The sequence below is a fragment of the Drosophila kikkawai genome, chromosome 2L, assembly GCF_030179895.1.
Source record: "Drosophila kikkawai strain 14028-0561.14 chromosome 2L, DkikHiC1v2, whole genome shotgun sequence".
NCBI lineage: Eukaryota > Metazoa > Arthropoda > Insecta > Diptera > Drosophilidae > Drosophila > Drosophila kikkawai.
This window is the reverse complement of record NC_091728.1, coordinates 18,729,600-18,749,746: the sequence shown is the minus strand read 5'-3', so window position 1 is coordinate 18,749,746 and position 20,147 is coordinate 18,729,600. Positions and strand designations below refer to the sequence as shown.

General features: G+C 43.1%; 7 protein-coding genes across 8 annotated transcripts; 4 read left to right on the top strand and 3 right to left on the bottom strand.

The window, feature by feature from the left end:
* The first annotated feature begins 335 nt into the window (after positions 1–335).
* On the top strand, positions 336–2,281 carry snRNP-U1-70K (small ribonucleoprotein particle U1 subunit 70K). Its single transcript, XM_017170678.2, has 2 exons — positions 336–476; positions 546–2,281. Exon 2 carries the CDS (start codon positions 591–593, stop codon positions 1,953–1,955), a length of 1,365 nt encoding a protein of 454 aa, XP_017026167.1. The 5' UTR covers positions 336–476; positions 546–590; the 3' UTR covers positions 1,956–2,281.
* Positions 2,282–4,088: 1,807 nt separating this feature from the next.
* On the top strand, positions 4,089–4,902 carry Sumo (Small ubiquitin like modifier). The gene is made up of 2 exons (XM_017170681.3): positions 4,089–4,246; positions 4,365–4,902. Exon 2 carries the CDS (start codon positions 4,432–4,434, stop codon positions 4,702–4,704), a length of 273 nt encoding a protein of 90 aa, XP_017026170.1. The 5' UTR covers positions 4,089–4,246; positions 4,365–4,431; the 3' UTR covers positions 4,705–4,902.
* A 4,020-nt stretch (positions 4,903–8,922) lies between these two features.
* Coprox (oxygen-dependent coproporphyrinogen-III oxidase) lies at positions 8,923–10,429 on the bottom strand. Its single transcript, XM_017170679.3, has one exon. The coding sequence runs from the start codon at positions 10,323–10,325 to the stop codon at positions 9,147–9,149; it is 1,179 nt and encodes a 392-aa protein (XP_017026168.1). The 5' UTR covers positions 10,326–10,429; the 3' UTR covers positions 8,923–9,146.
* A 181-nt stretch (positions 10,430–10,610) lies between these two features.
* sip2 (septin interacting protein 2) lies at positions 10,611–13,181 on the top strand. 2 transcript variants are annotated; one of them, XM_017170732.3, is made up of 3 exons: positions 10,611–10,740; positions 11,136–12,762; positions 12,854–13,181. In XM_017170732.3, exons 2-3 carry the CDS (start codon positions 11,185–11,187, stop codon positions 13,100–13,102), a joined length of 1,827 nt encoding a protein of 608 aa, XP_017026221.1. In that variant the 5' UTR covers positions 10,611–10,740; positions 11,136–11,184; the 3' UTR covers positions 13,103–13,181. The 2 variants fall into 2 exon arrangements, with proteins under 2 accessions (XP_017026221.1, XP_017026220.1); XM_017170731.3 differs by lacking the exon at positions 10,611–10,740 and adding an exon at positions 10,813–10,955.
* On the bottom strand, positions 13,135–14,346 carry Hmgcl (hydroxymethylglutaryl-CoA lyase). The gene is made up of 2 exons (XM_017170734.3): positions 14,191–14,346; positions 13,135–14,130 (listed from the first exon to the last, which is right to left on the bottom strand). Exons 1-2 carry the CDS (start codon positions 14,254–14,256, stop codon positions 13,219–13,221), a joined length of 978 nt encoding a protein of 325 aa, XP_017026223.2. The 5' UTR covers positions 14,257–14,346; the 3' UTR covers positions 13,135–13,218.
* Positions 14,347–14,666: 320 nt separating this feature from the next.
* On the top strand, positions 14,667–16,385 carry PIG-Wa (Phosphatidylinositol glycan anchor biosynthesis class W a). Its single transcript, XM_070285187.1, has 2 exons — positions 14,667–15,557; positions 15,616–16,385. Exons 1-2 carry the CDS (start codon positions 14,801–14,803, stop codon positions 16,239–16,241), a joined length of 1,383 nt encoding a protein of 460 aa, XP_070141288.1. The 5' UTR covers positions 14,667–14,800; the 3' UTR covers positions 16,242–16,385.
* Positions 16,365–17,413, bottom strand: LOC108077430 (uncharacterized). The gene is made up of 2 exons (XM_017170735.3): positions 17,099–17,413; positions 16,365–17,003 (listed from the first exon to the last, which is right to left on the bottom strand). The coding sequence occupies exons 1-2, from the start codon at positions 17,292–17,294 to the stop codon at positions 16,408–16,410; spliced, it is 792 nt and encodes a 263-aa protein (XP_017026224.1). The 5' UTR covers positions 17,295–17,413; the 3' UTR covers positions 16,365–16,407.
* Between the last annotated feature and the right edge of the window lie 2,734 nt (positions 17,414–20,147).

Below are 20,147 nucleotides of genomic sequence, written 5' to 3'. Positions count from 1 at the left end.
AGAAATTCAATAATGTCGAATATATAATACCACTATGAATAAAAGAAGAGACAAACAACCAATGCAATAAAATATATTACCATTTATTTGGAATACCGTTTTGAACAGTGACCATTGTTTAAGAATAATTTTGAATTTGTCTGGTATTTTACCAGTCAAACGATCACAGGCTAAATTTTATGTTTTAATTTAGACCATTTAAAAAGATTGCATTAATGATTTTAAAAAATGTATAATGTACCCATCAACTTCGCGCGATATCGATATCGCAAAATACTGAAAACGTGTATCATATCGATAGTGCACCAATTCCTAATATCGATAGTAAAATCATTGTTTTTGCAACTCTACCACACAAGCCAGCCGAAAAAAGTGAAGAAATATTGAAAATCATTTTTCAAGACAAACTATTTTATAGTTGGTACTTATTCCAAGTACCGAAAACTATATTCTTGCCAATCGGATGGCTGCCTGAAGTGGGTTGACAGATTTGGGGCGTCGGAGTAAACAAAACGAAACATAACCTAAATGATTTTTTCCCGCAGACGAGAGGAACGCAAACGAAGGAAAGGTAAAAATAAAAAGCAAAAATGACCCAATATCTTCCGCCCAATCTGCTGGCGCTATTTGCGGCCCGGGACCCTATCCCTTTCATGCCGCCGGTGGATAAGCTGCCGCATGAGAAGAAATCGCGTGGCTACCTGGGAGTGGCCAAGTTCATGGCCGACTTCGAGGACCCTAAGGACACACCGCTGCCCAAAACGGTGGAGACACGCCAGGAGAGGCTGGAGCGACGGCGTCGAGAAAAGGCTGAGCAAGTGGCGTACAAGTTGGAGCGCGAGATCGCGCTGTGGGATCCGACCGAGATTAAGAACGCCACTGAGGACCCGTTTCGTACGCTGTTCATCGCACGCATCAACTACGATACTTCGGAGTCCAAACTGCGGCGCGAGTTCGAGTTCTACGGGCCCATCAAGAAGATTGTCCTGATCCATGACCAGGAGTCAGGTAAACCCAAGGGCTACGCCTTCATCGAGTACGAGCACGAGCGGGATATGCACGCCGCCTACAAGCACGCCGATGGTAAGAAGATCGACAGCAAGCGAGTCCTGGTCGACGTGGAACGAGCTCGCACTGTGAAGGGATGGCTGCCGCGACGCCTAGGCGGCGGTCTTGGTGGCACCCGTCGCGGCGGCAACGACGTCAACATCAAACACTCAGGACGCGAGGACAATGAGCGGGAACGCGAACGCTACAGACTGGAACGAGAGCGTGAGGACCGCGAGGGGCCTGGACGCGGCGGCAACAACGGCATGGAGGCCGCCAGGGGCGGTCGTGGTTTTGGGGGAGACCGTCGCCGATCCCGTTCCAGGGACCGGCGGGACAGGGAACGCGATCGCGGACGTGGTGCTGTGGCCGCTAGTGGGCGTTCGCGCAGCCGATCCCGCGAGCGCAGAAAACGACGGGCCGGCAGTCGCGAACGATATGACGAATTTGACCGAAGGGATAGGCGCGACCGGGATCGGGAGCGTGATCGAGATCGTGATCGTGAGCGTGATCAGAAGAAGAAGAAGCGTTCCAAGTCACGAGAACGCGAATCCTCCCGGGAGCGTCGCGAACGGAAGCGGGAGCGAAGAGATCGTGAACGCGGCACCGGAGCTGGCGGCGTTGGTGATGTCAAGGAGCGCAAGCCCGACTTCCGCGAAATGGACATTATCAAAATCAAGGAAGAGCCCATTGACGACGGCTATCCAACATTCGACTACCAGAACACGGCCATTAAGCGCGAGGTCGACGACGACGAGGATGAGGAAAAGTACCGGCCGCCGCCTGCGCATCACAATATGTTTAGTGTGCCGCCGCCACCCATTATGGGGCGTGGCAATGCCAATGCCAATTCCGACAATGGCCAGCAGCAGAGCTCCAGCAACGACCCGAGCTGGTGGCGCCAGTAAGGCCGAGTCTTTGGTCGCTTTCTCCAGGTTAATAATTGTAAACATACAGCCGACATTCGGTCGCGCGCGCCTATTTATTTAATTGACTTGAGAGTTCCGAAGCGGAGTCGCAATTTAGAAGGGGAATCCCACATCCACGCCGAAAACCAATCCACGGTTACCATTTTACACAGCAAATTTTAAAAGGTACAGCAAAAAACCAGACCGCAGATCGCAGAACACACTAATATGTGCGAGTAGCTTAAAACATTTAAATTTATAAGTAATTCTTAACAAAAAGAAAATGAATATGAAAGAAAAGTAAGTAAAATAAAGCTAGCCATACACGTGTTTGTTTCCCCACCTTTGGTAAGGGGGTCACAGGGAAGACTCTGAGGATCCAGGTGCAGGATGCCAGGATGGATGGTACACAATCCCATGGTGGTTCCTGGGACTTTCTTACTCTCATATTAACCTAAGCTCAACAACAAAACGCAACCTCGCACTAACTCGTGCCTTTTATTTTCTCTCTGTCTTTTTGCAGTTTTCAATCAGTTTTCATAAAATCTGACTAATGTGAGAAAGCAAAAGCATAAGTATTAAATATCCAAATCCAATCCAAAAGCACGGAAATTAGTTCCGCAATTCGTAGCAAAAAGTCAAAGTCCAATGCCCGCATCAGGTAATTTGGTCAACGTACAAACCTCACTAATCTATGCGTCGTCTACCGTTCTAGGACTGAATCTCTAGAATCGAGACAGCCACTGAATCTGAAACAGAAACTGAAACTGAAACTTCACTCCTTCTCCTCCGCTCTGAGTTGCCCGTTGTACGGCTATGTAAGTTAAACGAGGCTTAAGTTTCGAAAACCTTCCGAACCGAGTGTAAGATGCCTCCGGTAAGATTTTACGCCTCTGGGCGAGATTGTAAGGGAGTAGCATTCCTTTGTTTGGTACACATTGAGAAGTGCTCCGATGGTCGTCTGTGGCAATCCTCCTATGCATTCTTCATTATGTCTGTAACCAATTTACTATCTCGATCTTTTCATGTTGTTGCGCTGATGAACCGCGGAGGAGACTTGCACGTAGAAAGCTAAAAGGTTTGAACGGTTTGGTAACTGGTAAACTGGCTAATCAGACAGGTCAAGTCCTCCCTGGGTTCCAGATTCATTCAACAAAGTAGGTTCGGACGTTCAAAAATTATGGTTATTATTTTGATATTGCTCGGCTCACAAGATCTTTTTTTTTAAACGTAAAAACTGACGAAAAATAATTTTTTTTAGATACTTGGTTGTCTTTGAAATGACTCATATTTAAGGATTTTTTGCTTGGGTTTTAACTTGAAATAAAGGAAACAAGTTTGATATTTGAAAAAAAAAAATTGTTTTATTTATCAAAACAAAAATGTAATTTTATTTAGGATCGCCTTTTGATTCGATGTTTAAGCTTGCGTTAATTTCTTAAAAAGGATTAATGGAAAATGTAAGTTATTCTTTTATTTTATTTGAAAAAAATCTCACTTAAAATGCATTTGGCCTTTAATGTAAGGCACACATTAAGACTCTCTTAAATTATTATATATTATAATATATATATTTTTTTTTAATAATTTTGATCGAGTACTCCTACTTTTTAAAAAGTAGTTTTTCTTTAATACTCAGTAAGTAAGCAAATCGGATTTAACTAAATATAAATTCTAATATGAATGGAACAAAAAAATCATTTAAAAAAATTAATTTAGAGGTTTTAAAACAGTTTGTAGTTGGATCCTAAACAAATTCTTATAGTTGTATAGAATAAACAAATGTATATAAAACATGTATACATATGATTCAATATTGATCCAATTTTAGACTTTAATTTATAGATTTTAATAATTATAATTAATTGTTTAATATCATCAGGGTTTCACATATGTGAAATAGTATAATTTATGGATATATACATATGTATGTTGGAAAACATCGAAGTAATATTTCTCCACCTCTACTAAGCAACAAAAAATATAAATGTATAAAAATCAGGAATATAAAATAAAAAAATTAATTAATTAATTTTTTAAATATTTTTCGTACCGCGCACTGGAAATACTAATAGTGTGCCCTCGCACCATCTGGCAACGCCATTCAACTTTCTAGTATTTTGTTCTCTCGTGTATACGGTTCGATAGTGTCATCGATAGCACCACACATATCGATGGTACCAGCTCCCGTCGATAGTGTCATCTTTTGACAACCATTTTGGCGTGTGCTGAACGAAGCCGACGAAAAAATTAACAGCAAGCATCCGAGGAGCAAGCGCTAAAAGAAGCAGGTAAATTTTTGCAACAAATCGCATTTGCAACAGCGACTGCCGAACACAGCAGCAATTACCTTTCGCGGCTTCTAATTTGTGCGTGCTTTGTGGCATTTTCTCGTTTTTTTTTGTACAGCACGCCGGGTATCACACCAACAAAACTTTAAGGGGCAAGCTCGAAGCAAATACAACAAAAAAGAAACATGTCTGACGAAAAGAAAGGCGGAGAGACGGAGCACATTAACTTGAAGGTTCTCGGACAGGACAATGCCGTCGTCCAATTTAAGATAAAGAAGCACACACCATTGCGAAAACTGATGAACGCTTATTGCGACCGTGCCGGACTCTCCATGCAGGTGGTGCGCTTCCGTTTCGACGGCCAGCCCATCAACGAGAACGACACTCCGACCTCGCTGGAGATGGAGGAAGGCGACACCATCGAGGTATATCAGCAGCAGACTGGCGGCGCTCATTAAATATACTTAGTTAAGCTACCTAATAACAAAAAACACAGGGTTTTACTACCCACAAAACAAGAAGTAACAACAGAAGAGGAAACAATTGTAACAAGAGTACGCTCTGTACTTGAGAAACATTTTTCTGTACACAAAACAAAACATCCGCAAATAAACACTATTGTACGAAATGGAAAATAAAGCATTTTATAAACTATATATTTATGTCTACATGTAGTGTTTGAGTAGCCAGCGTGATCGGGTAGCATTTTTTATCCCCTGAGAGCCGGTGTCGAGAATTTCCCGCTTTATATCCCTCTTCACACGCATGTACGATGTGCATCGCATCGGAGGAAAGGTGCGCGTGCATGTGTGTGTGTGTGTGTGTCTCGCAGGCAGGACGGGCATTCGCATGTGTGTGAAAATTGGTATACACACACATACAAAACCCGAGCAAACTGAATTTGCGGGAAAAGTATAACATCATGTACACCGCTATATCAAAAAAGTGGGAAAACATAACTTGAGGTTTATCAATTTAAAAGGGAAATGACATCATTGCATGGAACATTCTGGTGGAAAATTGCATAGCGGTAGGCATAACCTCAAAACAGAAAGCGCTACTTTAGCGAAAACCACACCATGTATGTACGTTCATACATGGAAGTAGCACATCTACATGATGATTGTGTATGTATACTAGAATGCTAGTTCGTTAACCTTTACTGGAGTACAGTTTTTTCAAAGCAATTTTGGGTATACACACGAATTTGTATGTATGTATATGTATGTACGACCCATTACCTAAGATTTTCAAAAAACAAAAAAAAAAAAAAAAAAATGGGTATATGCAGAGGGTATTATAAATTAATAAAAATGGTTAAAGTCTTATAAATACTATTTTTATACCTCTTGCAAAGGGTATTATAAATTCCCGACATTGTCTGACGTAGTGATTCTTCATAAGCATCAAAAGCCGATTCGATCTAGCCCAGTCCGTCTGCTCTGAACGCAAGGCTGTGCAGGTAGTACATGTGCATACAGTGAGTCACAAAAGTATTCGTTGCAAAGGAGGTCTTGAGGAAAATGTCAACTTTCACTAGCTAAAAGCTTCAAAATGTGAAAAAATGGATTACTATCCCAAAGATGTATATTTTGTTTAGCATATGACAAAAAAAAACTTAGAGAAAACTTTTCCAAAAACAAGCTACAGACAAATATATAAAACTAAATCGATTTTTATGCTCACAAAAGTATTCGTTTCTGAGATTTTTTTAAAATTATTTTTTCTTTTTTTCATGGGTTAGTGCAATTTTTTCAGTATTCTGGTTGGGAATACATTTTAAAATTTAATTCATGGAAAAACACAACATTTAAGCGTCATTGTGGGTCGTAATCAATTACAAAATGCCGAATAGTACGGAGTCAAAACATTTTCCAGAAGAAAATTACTTTACACCTACACAATGAGGGTTGATCCTTAAAATATATTTCTGGTATGTTTGATAATGTCCTCTTACCATAATAAGCATGGTTTTTCTACTGAAATCAAGAAATTTCCTGGAAAATAAGCCGCGTTTTGGCCGAATATAGTAATTGAAAATCAGAGAAGATAGAACAATTCTTAAAAAAAACAGGAAAGGCATACATTTATAGGCTGCAAAAATTAACACCGCCATGACCACATCCTAAGGAACAAATGTATCCACTTAAACTATCGGAACAGTTCCTAGAAGCCATGATGAGGATGGTAGAAGCCCTAAAATAAAATCCTTGTTTTCACCTATCAATATGCCGAAGCTATTTTCTTTGATATAGCGTATTTGAAGCAAATTTGAGAGTATTCAGGGCAAGTAATATTAAGTAAAAAAGGTTTTCAATGTTTAGGGATCGGATTGAGAATGGATAGTTTGCCGCAAGCCCGGAAAAGCCCTCAAGTTAAAAAATGATACAGCAACAGTAAAGCACGTCAGAGTTTCTGTTCTAGTTTAGGGTGTCTGTCCGCCCCAGGAGTTGGAAATATGTTTTTTTTTAGACAGGAATAATAATTGCTGATATATATTTAAATATATTAAGGTGTATTTTACTCTCTAGTGGCACCCTAATGTGTCCAGAACCCGACAAGTTCAATTTCCACCAGTACAATAGCGCCGAACAAACGACTTTTAAAATCAAGATGTGGGTGTTGTACTATTGAAACCAGACTAAAACTCCTTCACAGAGCCCAGACGTTAGCCCTACTGAAAATCTATGACACCATCTTAAGCTAAAATTCCAGGAACAGCGGATTTTTGCCGAAAAAGGAACTTAAAGATATAATGTGGAAGAAATGGTCGAATATATCCTGAAAGAGGTGCCCAAAATGGGTAAAGCCAATGCAAGGACGATTATAAGCTATTAAATAAAGCAAAGGATTGCACATAAGATATAACACAATAAAAAAATTATAAATATTTAATGGCGAAACAAAAAAACGAATACTTTTGTGACATGAAATTTTGTAGTTCAAATGAATTTCTTAGAAAAAAACAGCAATGAAGCTAGTTTTTTAACAACTTTTTGTTGTTTTCCTATTGTTTAATATCTGAGCAACATAAAATAAATACTAAAGTTATCAATTTGATACTTAATCATTAAAAAAATAACATAATTATTCGTCGGGAACCTTGCAACGAATACTTTTGTGACTCACTGTATACCCTTCAGTTCCAGAATTCCTGGCCCGTCCGATTCCTCGCGGTATGTTCGAAAAACAAAAACAAATTACATGGGCCTCGTTCAGCGAAGTTCGAAACAAAATAGCCGAAACAAATTCTACCTACGCTCGGCTACTGCCGAGGGCTTCACGAAGTTCGATCCTCATATTTGTTATTGTTTTCGATCTCTGTTCGAAGCAGCGGTTGCGAGAGTTCGTAAATTAGAGAGAGATGGAGATGGAAGGAAGGGAGGAAAAAAAATTGGTGTAAAAAACAAAGAGTATTGCACCGACGGCAGAATGACCTTTTTAAAATAAGTAGGAATATTTAAAAATATTAAAGATTATATTTAATTAATTTTTACGTATAAAATCATGTGGTATATAAGCACTTAAGAAAATGTGCTTTTGACTTGGCCGAAATGTTCACGTTTGATTATCAGCCCTTTGTGAATCTAATTACAAGGCATTGCCTTGTCGGCTATACCCTGACACGCGAGAATTTTCGGTCTTCGGTTTTGTCTTCTAATTCTCTTTGCATTTTGAGTTGACTGCTGTTGCATTCAGAAGTGTTTTGCGTATTAGTTGCGTAAAAATGAAATATTATAAGGTAAGTGGAACTTATTTGCATTCAATTATTAATTTTAATTGCAGAATTGACGATTAAAATGGATGCGACTTCAACCTAGACGGTGTGAATGGGATTTAGTACGGATTTACGAAGTTTTTTTGTCCAGTATAAGTTGGTATGTATAAATTTGTGCAAAGTACTGCAATTTACGATTTGACATATGTATGTATTTAATTTACAGATAGAACAAGTTCCTTAAAGGACCCAGCAGCCGGCAGAGAAGGCTCCGTGACACGCAGTTACATAAATACATATATGTATGTACATACATATGTTTAATTATGCAGAAATATGTAATGCTACCAGAAAAAGTGAACATAAATAAAAATTTACAATCCATAAATAAATAAGGAATAAATTACATCTGATTTTTACTAGGAAGGGGGGATTTTTAAGGAATTTTCTATAGGTTTTCATCTGGGATTCCTGGCGGATTCCGCTAGCGAATCCCGCGGGATTTCTCGACGATTCCCGCAGGTTTCCTTGACGATGCCCGCCAGCCATTCCCGCGGGATTCCTCGTCGATTCCTGCAGGATTCGAGTTCGAAATTCCCGGGGACTGTCCCGGGGGATTGGTGCGGATTCCTGGCGGAATTTCGAGATCCTCGCCAGGAGTACCCTATGTATGAAAGTTCCTCGCCGCGTTGTATGGACGGTCCCGCGGGATTCCGCGGGAACTTATCCCGGTGCCCGGAAGAATCCTTCGGGAATCCGGGAGGAATGGAACTGAAGGGTACATATGTATGTACATACATACATACATATGTACATCTAAAGGGAAAAATTATAACTTCCAATTTTTAAATATAGACGTTTAAAAAAACCCATGTTAAGGGAATTTCGGCTTCCCGAAGTTGACTTTTCTACGAGTTATATAATTTATTAAAATTACTAGCAAAAATATAGGCACGAATTTTCCAGGATTACTATTTATTTATTTGTAATTATTAATGTAAAAACAACAGTTTTACTTTATAACAATTAAATTATTCTCTTAAAAGAAACAATTATAAACAGTTGTCATGTTTATTTAAAACAACAAATATAATAGGTATGTGTAAATATTGAAATTTTCTAAAATTAACTGAAGAAAGGCACCGTTTCCCGCACAAGTAAATGTAAAAATCCTTAACCCGCCTAGACCCATTCTTTGGGGTTCTTCAACACCTTCATGAGCTTGCCCTCCTCGGACTTGGCCTTCGGCTCGTGCATGTACTCCCAGCGGGCGTGCAGGGGCAGCGACATCAGAATGCTCTCGTATCGAGCTCCGGGCGTGTACAGGCCAAACTTGGTGCCCCGATCGTAGATCAGGTTAAACTCCACGTATCTACCGCGGCGCAGCAGCTGCCATTGGCGTTCATTGGTCCCGTACTCCCGGTTCTTGTGCTTGCGCACCAGAGGAACGTACGAGGGAATGACAGCCTTGGCACAGCCTGTTACAAAGTTAAAGGCCGCCTCCTGGTTGGGCGTGTCGATGTCATCGAAGAAGATGCCGCCGATGCCACGGCTCTCGTTGCGGTGCTTGATTCGGAAGTAGTCGTCGCACCACTTCTTGAAGCGCGGGTAGTAGGTGGCGTCATGCTCGTCGCAGGCGGACTTTAGCGTCTGGTGAAAGTGGGAGGCGTCCTTCTCGTTCAGGTAGTACGGCGTCAGGTCGGTGCCGCCGCCAAACCACCACTGCTTCTCACCATTGGCCAGCTCCACCTCGAAGTAGCGGTAGTTGAAGTGGATGGTGGGTACGTGGGGATTGCGAGGGTGAATCACGGCACTCACACCGCTCGCGAAGAACGGGAGCTTGGCGCCCTCAGTGAGGTTTTTCCCTCTGGCCCGCATTTGCTGCACGGCGGCCGGTGGCAGGGATCCGGTTACTACCGATATGTTGACGCCCGCCTTCTCAAAGACGTCGCCGTCCTGAAGTACGCACGTGATACCGCCACCGCCCTCCTCCCGCTGCCAGCGGTCCACCTTGAACTTCTGGCCACAGTTCTCCTCGGCCTCGAGGGCCCGACAGAACTCGGCCTGAATCTCCATGATCATCAGCTCCATGCGATGGCGCATATTCTGTTTGTCCTCCAGCAGGACCTTCGAATCCGTAATGGGCTCGGCCATGAACCGTGAGATGTCCAGCTGCTCCCTCTTGACCTTTGTGTTGCCCTCTTCCGCCGCTGCATGTGCGTACGTGACCGATGAGAAGCAGCTGGCCAGGCCCAGTCCGGTGCCGAGGAGGAAGCCTCCCCAGTACCGGCCTCGCGTCCTGCGGACCATTTGGAAAGTGCCCAGTGAAACTAGGGATATCGTGTGTCGAAGTGCGTTCATTTTGTGCTGTGAGTACTTTAAATTTCCAGTTAATACAACTTTCACCGTGCTAACGCACTTTGTTATCTTTTTTCGCCGGCATTTGGTGTTGCATTGCCGCCAGTGTGACCGCGTTTTCACGAAGACTTGTGGAATATACTAAAGATATAATTACTTTTTAATTAATAGTTATTAACTATACAATTTATTTTAATTTGTCGATCGTTGAGCTTGTAATACACCGATTGGATAAAATCCAAAATGTAATGCAAGTATTTTTACCGTTATATCCAAAAATTGATCGTAAGATCTGGACAACGGTCACACTGCCGTCGTATTCAAAATTACCGACAAAAGAAGCGCGTCTATCATTACAATCTGCGCCAGTTTTTCTTTAAAAAAATTGAGCTAGCTGTCGAATATTGTTTTCCCAAAGGTACGTTGGTAGTAAACTGGATTTGGTGTTTTTAAATACAGGTGAATTACGCGATTTCTGCCTGGAGACTTCAGCACCAAGGACTTGCCACACACACACACACGCATACTAATTACTCGATCGGCAGGCCAGGCCACAAACATGTCTGGACTTAAAAAATTCCAAAACAACGAGGCATGGCGTCAAGAACTGCGTGCGTACCTCTTGACCGATTGGTAAATACCCTCAATCCTTTCCCTGGATATTACCTCCCCACACAAAAGTACATAGATTGTTCAAATAGAAACTACACACACCTACAAAGTACAAATAGTCATTTGGAACGCATGTCAAAAACTGAAATTAGTCTAACCGGATCGGTTTGTACGAGACAGCTAACAGCTCCTATTTTTCAGCTCGCCCAAGAAGCAAGGCAAGATCGAGGATAAGCGGTACAGCCGGGAGATGGACGGAGATTTAAGGAAGCCGCTGGAAATCAGGACCGATACGAATCCGGCCGCGGCCGGAATCACCCAGAGAACCATTCATCTCACCGAAGACACCATGTACGAGGGAGCCATGGGTTACTCGGAGGAAATCGATGACAGCTTCGACGCCTTTGAGAAAATGTGCGACAAGACTGGATCCGATCCGGACAGCACTCTCTTCCAGTATCTGCACAGTGAGAAAAGAAGCCAGGTGCTGGCCATGGCCAAGGATAGAAGTGCCTCGACCAGTCGCAGCGCCACTGATCAGATGGAAATCGATGCACTGCGTCGCATGCTCGAGGCTGTTGGCACCGATGATATGCTGGACAACGAGAGTCCCGTCAAGGGTGTCGAGTGCACCCAGCTGGAGGATGTGGAGGCGCCCTCGCGCTTCTGGGACAACGACAACACCCTGGCCGGCAGCATCGATGATACCGTTTTGGAACCCAAGACCAAAGTATCGCCGGTAAAAATGGTGGGTCTGCTTCGTCCCTCTACCATTATCGAAGACAATGAACTCGAGTCCTCGGCAGTGTCATCGCTGAACAGTTTTCTGAGCGCTCGCACTCGAAAGACGAATGCATCGAGTTGTTATGAGACAGCCACTGATAGTTCCCTCACTAGTGGAACGCTCCTCAATGTCGATGAGCTGTTTCATGCTGCAATTGCCAAGGCCAAGCCACCAGGCATGTCTAAGGGGGAGGAACAAGAGCTTCTAATCGATCTCCACGGAAGCCTGAGGGAGCTGGCGTTGTCCCCCAAGGAGCTGCCAGAGGAGGCGAACGATCAATCGGATGATATACTAGATGACACCGTAATTGAGTTGTCCTCTGATGACGATGATGATGTTGAGGAGGTCAAGGTCGTTTCAGATATTAAACAAGAGGTCTCAACTCGCCTTACGAATGTCCAGGGGGATGGGACCATCGAAGGGAATCAAATGGATGACAGCAAGGAAGACAAGGAAAACGACTCTTTGCATTTTAACGATACTATGGAGGAAATGCAGTACATGATGGAAAAGGGCATGGAGTATATAAACAATGGAGTTGCAACACCACTCGCCGCTAAGCCGAAGAGCCCGCTGTTGCCCAAGCAGAACACGTTCCTGGTGTCACCCAAGACAATACAGAAATCGCCAGAAGCCCGCTTCTTGGAGCCACCTTTGCCGTTGCGTCCCAGTAACAAGCCAAAAGGCGTCGAACCCTCGCCCAGCAAGGGCAAAATGGCCCCCAAACACGACCTCAACATGGACTGGACCAAGAAAAAGTTTTTTCCTCAGTTCGGCCACATTGTCAGTCCGATTCGCGCCTACACCCAGAAATCGGGCACTGCTCCTCTGATGAGCCTGTTCCGTCCAACCAGTGCCGATATATTCAGTACCTTGGCCATCAGTGAGCTGGAGCAGGAATCACGGTTGTGTCAACTGAAACCCATGTGCAACACGGCAGCTAGCAGCTCAAAAGCGAGCGGTGCCAGTGCCCTGATCAATGGCATTGACTCCTCCGCCCAGGTGCTGCCCAAGAAGGCTTACATATCATCGGAGATCAAACACGTAAGTCAATGTCCGCTTTCTATAAATTTTGTGGGCTGATTCATCTAGCTTTCCTGAATTTGGAGCTTAAAACTAATTTTATACTTTGCAGGTGGTCGATGAGCGCACTCCCTTCTCCATGCCTAGTGTACCACAGATTCAAAAGAATCTAAACTCGGCCGTGGAACCGACAGTGCTCCGTCACGATGGCAAGATGAAAATGCCCAATGCACCAGCCGATAGCAAGTCATCCTTATCATTATCGCGTATTCCACGCCGCGCCAACCACAGCCTGGCGGATCTGTCGCTCGCCTCCGGTGACGTTTCCCTGTATACGATTAGAGATGCCCAGAAATTCTAGACAGCCAAAAGGGCAAAACGAAATGTGTTAGGTTTAATATTGCAGCGACAAATAAATGTATTTAGCTAGTGCTAGTAAATGCCAACGATTTCATTTTTAATCCGATGCAGCAGACATCACTGAGGTCCCTTCCAGGCACGGTTGACCTTAGACTCGGACGGCCTGCCCAGCTCAGTGCAGATGTACCGACCTACTTGGATGAGTTTGTCCAGGTCAACACTCGTTTGGAGTCCCATGCCATGCAGCATGTAGACTACGTCCTCGGTGGCAGCATTTCCCGAGGCTCCCCTGGCGTAGGGGCATCCGCCCAGGCCGGAGACTGAGGCATCCACCACACGAATGCCGTAATCCAAGGAGACCAAGATGTTGGACAGCGCCTGGCCGTATGTGTCGTGGCAGTGCACAGCCAGATCTTTAGCGGGAACCGCCCTCGTCACTTCGTCCAACATTCGGCGCATGCTGCCGGGAGTACCTACGCCGATGGTATCGCCCAGGGAAATCTCGTAGCAGCCCATTTCATATAGCGCCTCCACCACCTTGACCACGGCAGACGGGGCAATGGCGCCCTCGTATGGACAGCCAACAATGGTGGACACATATCCCCGGACACGTACCCCGTTCTCTTTGGCTGCCTTCAGCACAGGCCTGAAGCGTTCGATGGCCTGCGCAGCCGTGGCATTAACATTTTTCAGGGAAAATGCATCAGAGGCTGCTCCAAAAACGGCCACTTCCTCGGCACCCGCCGCCAGGGCACTCTCGAATCCCTTAATATTGGGCGTGAGCACAGGGTAGCTGATCCCGCGAACTTTGCTGATTCCCCGCAGCACCTCCGCATTGTCACCCATCTGGGGCACCCACTTTGCGCTCACAAAGCTGGTGGCCTCAATGGTTTTCAGGCCTGTTCCGGATAACCGATTGATCAGTTCAATTTTGGTAGCTGCCGGCAGCAACTTGGGTTCATTCTGGAGACCATCTCGCGGCCCTACTTCCACGATTCGGACTTCGCATGGTGTGGTGGTCGCCGTGCGCTGAAATTTCTCGATTAAAATTAATAATGTATTAATTATAGGTTCGAACATTGTATTTACCTTTGCTGTTGACCAAGCCAATGATCGACAAGTGAGAAAGGGAATGGGAATTCTTGCAAAACTCATTGCAAAAAGTTGAAAAAAAATAAACAAAAGTTACGTATTCCATTTCCCGAAACAGCTGGTGCTCCAACAACAATTGGCTGGATCGATTCGAGTTCGAAAATAATTTGTTCAGTGTTTATGCGAAGTCGAATTCATGAATTTGGCGACTAAAAAAATTCGGGAATTAGGTATTCAAGATAAAAATTTAGTTGATTTACTTTTAAAATTAAAAAAAAGTCGATGAGTAAAAATAGATTTAATCTAGCTGTTTTAATAAATAAAGGTTGTTCGTGAGAGCTGTGTTAAAATAAATAATAAATAAAATTAAATACCGAATTTTATTGCCGCGCAGTGTGACCGCAAAAAATACTAGAGTCGGTGAATGGCAAATGGTATCTTTAAAACTTTCAGCCACGGCCATACTTATGTTTCTGTTTACGTTTTTATTTGCCGGCAGAATAATTTTAAGCGAAATTAACTTCCACCCTTACGAATAGAAAGTAAATTTATAGAAAAATAAGTAATACTTTCCTTATAAGTTTATCCCATTGACAAATCGAAAAGCATGGAAGTGGAGATACCTAACCCGCTTATTACTGATGACTCCGACGATTCCAGCGTGAACCTGAAATCCTGGAGCTCCGTCACGGAAAGTGTCCATAGTTTCCTGGCGATATGGCCCACATTATTGGGTTTCATCCTCTCGCGGCTTCTTTTTGGCCACCTGCCACAGCACTCCACGCAAAGATTCCTTCTGGAGTTCATCTTGATTGGCTTTCCCTCTGTGATTCTGATCACCGTGGGCAGTGACTATAGCGTCATGTATTCCCTGGTGGTTACCATAGTTACTTTGGCTTATCTGTACGCAAATGGAGAAGGTGATCCTTCTCCGAAGCCAAAGTACGAAGTGGGCAAACGACCTATTGTCTTTACCCTGATGAGAGCCACCGCCTATAGTGGAACCTGTGCCGCCATTCTGGCAGTGGATTTCCCATCTTATCCCACTGAATACCGCAAGAGCAGGACATTCGGAGCCTCTGCAATGGACATGGGCATCGGTCTGTTCGTAGTTACCATGGGATTGGTTTCAAATCGTGCCAAAGACTTTGGTGATCTGAGGAAACTGCCCAGATCGGTGGTTCCATTGCTGGTTCTGGGCTTAGCCCGGACAATTGTCATCACAGCGATTCACTATCACCAGGATGAGGCAGAATATGGCAAGCATTTGAATGCTTTTTTCATCTTGGGCTTCACCAAACTGATGGGCAGCTGCTACAGTCTGCTGGCGAAGTCCGATGGTCAGCTTCTGACTCTAGCGTTGGGTACGTACTTGAGAAAAAATTCATTGCTAGCGGAAATCTAATAACTTTTCTTTTTTAGGCTTGCTTTTCCTGCACGAACTTGTGCTGCAGCTGGGCCTTTCCCAGTTTGTGATGTCTGGTGCTCCCCGTAATGGTTTCCTAAGAGCCAATCGAGAGGGTCTAAGCTCCCTACACGGATGCGTGGCTCTCTATCTGCTTAGCATTTACCTGTCCAAGTGGTACACCGCTCTGGATTATCTCAGCTACAAACAGTTAACCACCAAGTTGAAGAAACTGCTTGTTGCGGCCGTTCTCTGTTGGCTACTTGCCTTCAGCAGCGCCTTTTTAACAGGCATTTCTCGTGTAACCTTTAGCTTTGGCTATGTGAGCTGGATGTTCGCCGTCTGCCTAAGCCTGATTCTTATATATGCATTTTTCTTCGAACTTAAACAAGTTGGTAACCCTAGACCGATTGGAGATGGCGACAAGCTAACTAGCCAATCCCTACCCACCTTTGTTGAGAGCCTCAACATGAATGGTCTGACGCACTTTATGCTGTCTAACTTCCTTACGGGGCTGGTTAACTTGGCTCTGAAGCCGGAAAACCGAGATGATATCGAGTCTGTGGTTATACTCTCCGTCTATATGTTCGTATGTGCCGGAGTGGTCTTTGTTATGCTTAAGAAGCGTATACGTTTAGCCTAGTTTGTAGATATTAGCCAAAAATATGTGATATGTACTTATAAGTAATATCGAAATTCCTTTAAAGTTTAAACGGTTGTTGTTTAAATCCTGAATAAGCTTCCGAAATTATTAAAAGACCATACATACAATGCTTAAATTTATAAACATACTATCTATTATATTGGCTTTACACAGAAGTAATCGTCTCAAATGGCATGATATGGCCATTTCGCAAGACCAGGAAGACGATGGCGGGAGCCTTGGAGCCGATTTTGGAGGGCGAGCAATCAGCCTTCGAGTCCTTGTATACCTCATACACTTGGCAACCGTTCTTGGTGCGTATCAGTCTTGTCCAGAGCCACTTTTGACCTTTGCATCCACTTCGTGGACTCTCCTTGGGTTTGAGGCGAGTTTTTAAAGCCTCACAGGCCGCGGAACACACCATTTCTGCCTGCATCAAGCGCTGTTTCATCGAAAAACTACCGGCAGAATGTCGCTTGCGAATATCATCTGCCGGATGTGTAAAGTCCACCCGAGGCGACCGTTGCCGCGGGCTGCTTGCGGCGGCAGATAAACGACTCGACGGACCCCTAAAGCACACTGCCTTTGGGCTGCTGGGAGCCGAGGAATGCTTTCCTTTCCAGTCAATCGCCCTGCTGGGACACGATGTAGAACTCATACTGTGAAAGGATCCGCTTCTGCCCACGGAGCAGGCTGAGGAGCAGGACGGTAGAGGAGGACAGGATGGTGAAGGAGGGCAGGACTTATTCTTGGTAACTTTTCCTAAAAAATAAATATTAAAATAAAATTGGGCTATTATTAAGCAATCTTGAATGGTAATAAAACTATTGTTCTATACATTTTGAAGACCCACTCACCTGAGGCCTGCAATTCCATCATGTGCTTGATCTTGGTGGCACCCCACAACACTAGGATGTTATCCAAAGCGCTCATGATAACCTCATCGGGATACGGACCAATAATCATACGGAATAGTGAGGTCTTTTTCTGATCCTCTCCGGACTGACAGTCGCCACAGTCCTCCGTCTGAGTACCGCAGTAGCAGCAGCTCATGGTGTTTGTAAATGTAAACTACTTGTGTCTTATTAATTCTATGGTATTAAATTTTTCAAATATATTTTTCCCAAAAGCCTGACAATGTATTTTCTATGACTGTTCAGCACAGAGTTGCTCTGCTAGAAGTTCACACGACAGATGTCAAAGGTGCGATATCCGGCTTAGGCGCACGGCGAAGGCGTCACAAAAGATAAGATTTCTATTAAGGAAATGACAGAAATTGCCGGCATTGTCGTTCCTGGGCAGCCGAGATGAGCAGACTCAGTCAGAGGTCGGACGACTGGGCGAGGATATTTAATTTAATGGTGCAAACAAAGACCGAATCAAAGCTGAGCCTTCGGGGTCAAAGAAGAGCGCAAATGACCAGCAATGAGCTCTTTATTGAATAAGAGGATAGAGGGTAGCAAGGGTTTGTTGGACTTGGCACTTGGAATATATTAACAAATGTTTTTGGATTTTTATGAATATTAAAGAAAATTAAAATTCCCTATATATTCTAATAAAAATATATTTTACATACAAAAAAAAAATTTTAAACTCAAAAGATTAAAGGTTTTACTATTTTATTCTCGCGCAGAAAAAAAAAATTAAGAACATTAGCTCCTCCGATTACTGGGAATATTTACATATTTACATTCCATAATAGTATAAGAGAGTAAGAACAGTTCGAAACCAAATTCCAATATCCAATTCTACCTTTTTTTTCCTTTCCGCCTCGAATGTAATTACGGCAACAGTTTCCGCTGCTGATGCCTAGCTCTGTTCTCCTGTCTGTGATGCGCTTTTAATGTCATATCCTGGCCAAAGGAGAGACCATTGTCGTCGGTGAATCTTATCTGATTTCGGACAGCACAAATGCAATTTCCGTCCGGCAGTCGCCTGCCGACCTTCGACCTTCCTGCCCTTCAACCCTTCCCCTCCTCAAAGGCAAACAATTTATGCTGAGTTAATAGTTGGCGGCCCAATGTAATCATATACATACATCGGGGGCGTGGCCAGGAAAACGGCAGCAGGATACGGGAGCACCTGTTCGTTTACAATGGGGTGGCTTTTTGCCTTTGATGACAGATTATTTTCATTAGCACAGCGAACGCTTGCTGTCCATTTTGGGGCGGGAGAAAATTATGGCCCTTAATTATTATGTCCATGTTTACCGCTGCGTTTTTGCCAGCATGTAAAACATGGCAAGGGGCTGGTCGGCTGTGATTGATGTGGCCAACAATCAGGTTGAGAATTGGATCTTCTCTTACTTCTTTTTATTATTTTTTGGTTGAGCTGCCAATTTGCTGACGAGTATTCCTTTTTTTGCGAATGCTCGTCAAATCGGATTCCATTCAAAAGAGCTTTCATGAAAAAAAAAAAATAAAAAAATGCGAAAAACTCGAAATATATCTGTGCATATGCATGAGTGTCTCGATGTGTGTTTATATATCTGCGGAGGAGGCTTACAGCGGCCCAAGGGAAATCGCTTAAGCCGTTCATAATGAATATCATGTGTATTTGCCGATGTGAGGGAGTGTTGAAAGGGACCGGAGGGATGACTAAGCCGCAGGACATTCGAGCGAACCGGCAGAGGAAGTTTGCTTCGTACAAATTATAGCATACTTGTGCGGGCACCCAAAGAGCAGTAGATGTTGTCGGCTTACCAAAATTTGGTTTGAACGAAAATGTTAGCAGTTTGCATAACAGAAAATAATTAAAGTAATATATTTATATATTTTTAAATATTTAAATAAATGATAAATCTGTATTTCATATTAAACTACCTTTCTAAGTAATCAATGCTCAGTAAAGTCTCATCTCTGCGTATGATTTATTTCTTCCCCTCCCATCCCTTAACATTTCCTTACAATGGCAAACAATTCCACGAAACTTTGTCAAGTTTCACATTAAATAGTGATTCGTTATGGCTTCCTCAAACGATTCGTGTCCCCAGAATTACCACAAGAGTTCATGACTTGGGTCTGAGGCACAGACTCCTTAACAACTCCCGGCGCAGTGCAAACAAAATGCTTATCGAACAACAGTTTTTATCGGAGCTTATGCGTCATGGCAGCGGGCACAGAAGAAGCCACTCCTTCTGCTCCTTCCAGTTGCCCTAACCCTCGGCAGTATTGTGCTGTATTTTTGAAATGCTTTTAGTGAACGAAATTGCGCAATTGTGGAGCAATCAATGCGAGGCCAAAAAAGTGTTGAGCAAAATAAAATGAAGTTCGAGACACAGTAAATAAAAATATAGTTTATTGAATTTAATAATAATAATAATATATAGAGATTACAATTTATTGTAAAATAGATAAATATCAAGTTTGTTAATTAATTTTATTTATATTAAAAGTGTAATGTGTCTTCTTAAATCATTTCAAAAAGAATCTACCGTGATACATTTAGAAGACCCTTACGTAATATTTTTTGATAACTTTGCCTACAAACATTATTTAGGTAATTTGTGTTTACCGATTTTAACAACAATGTTTGAAGTTCGACCAACAATCGGAGGCGAGTCAGATAAAATAGAGAAGGTGGAAATTTAATATCAAAAAACCAAAAAAGTACTAACTAGACTTGTCTGTTGATATGATATTCTTATCCTTCATCCTTATTATTAATAAGGACGCTAAGAAATAAAAATCAAACAAAAACTATATCTAATACGATTTAAATTATTTGATCATTTTATTTATTGGAAAATCGTATCTAAAAATTGTTTTCAATGCAAAAATCATGCGTTAGATGGAAATGCAAGAGCAGACAATCAGTTGCGATGCCAACGGACTGGAATTGGTCTGGGTCCCGTCAGAATTGCGTTGCTGTTAAATCGTGCGGAACCTGATGCGATTATGGCTATCT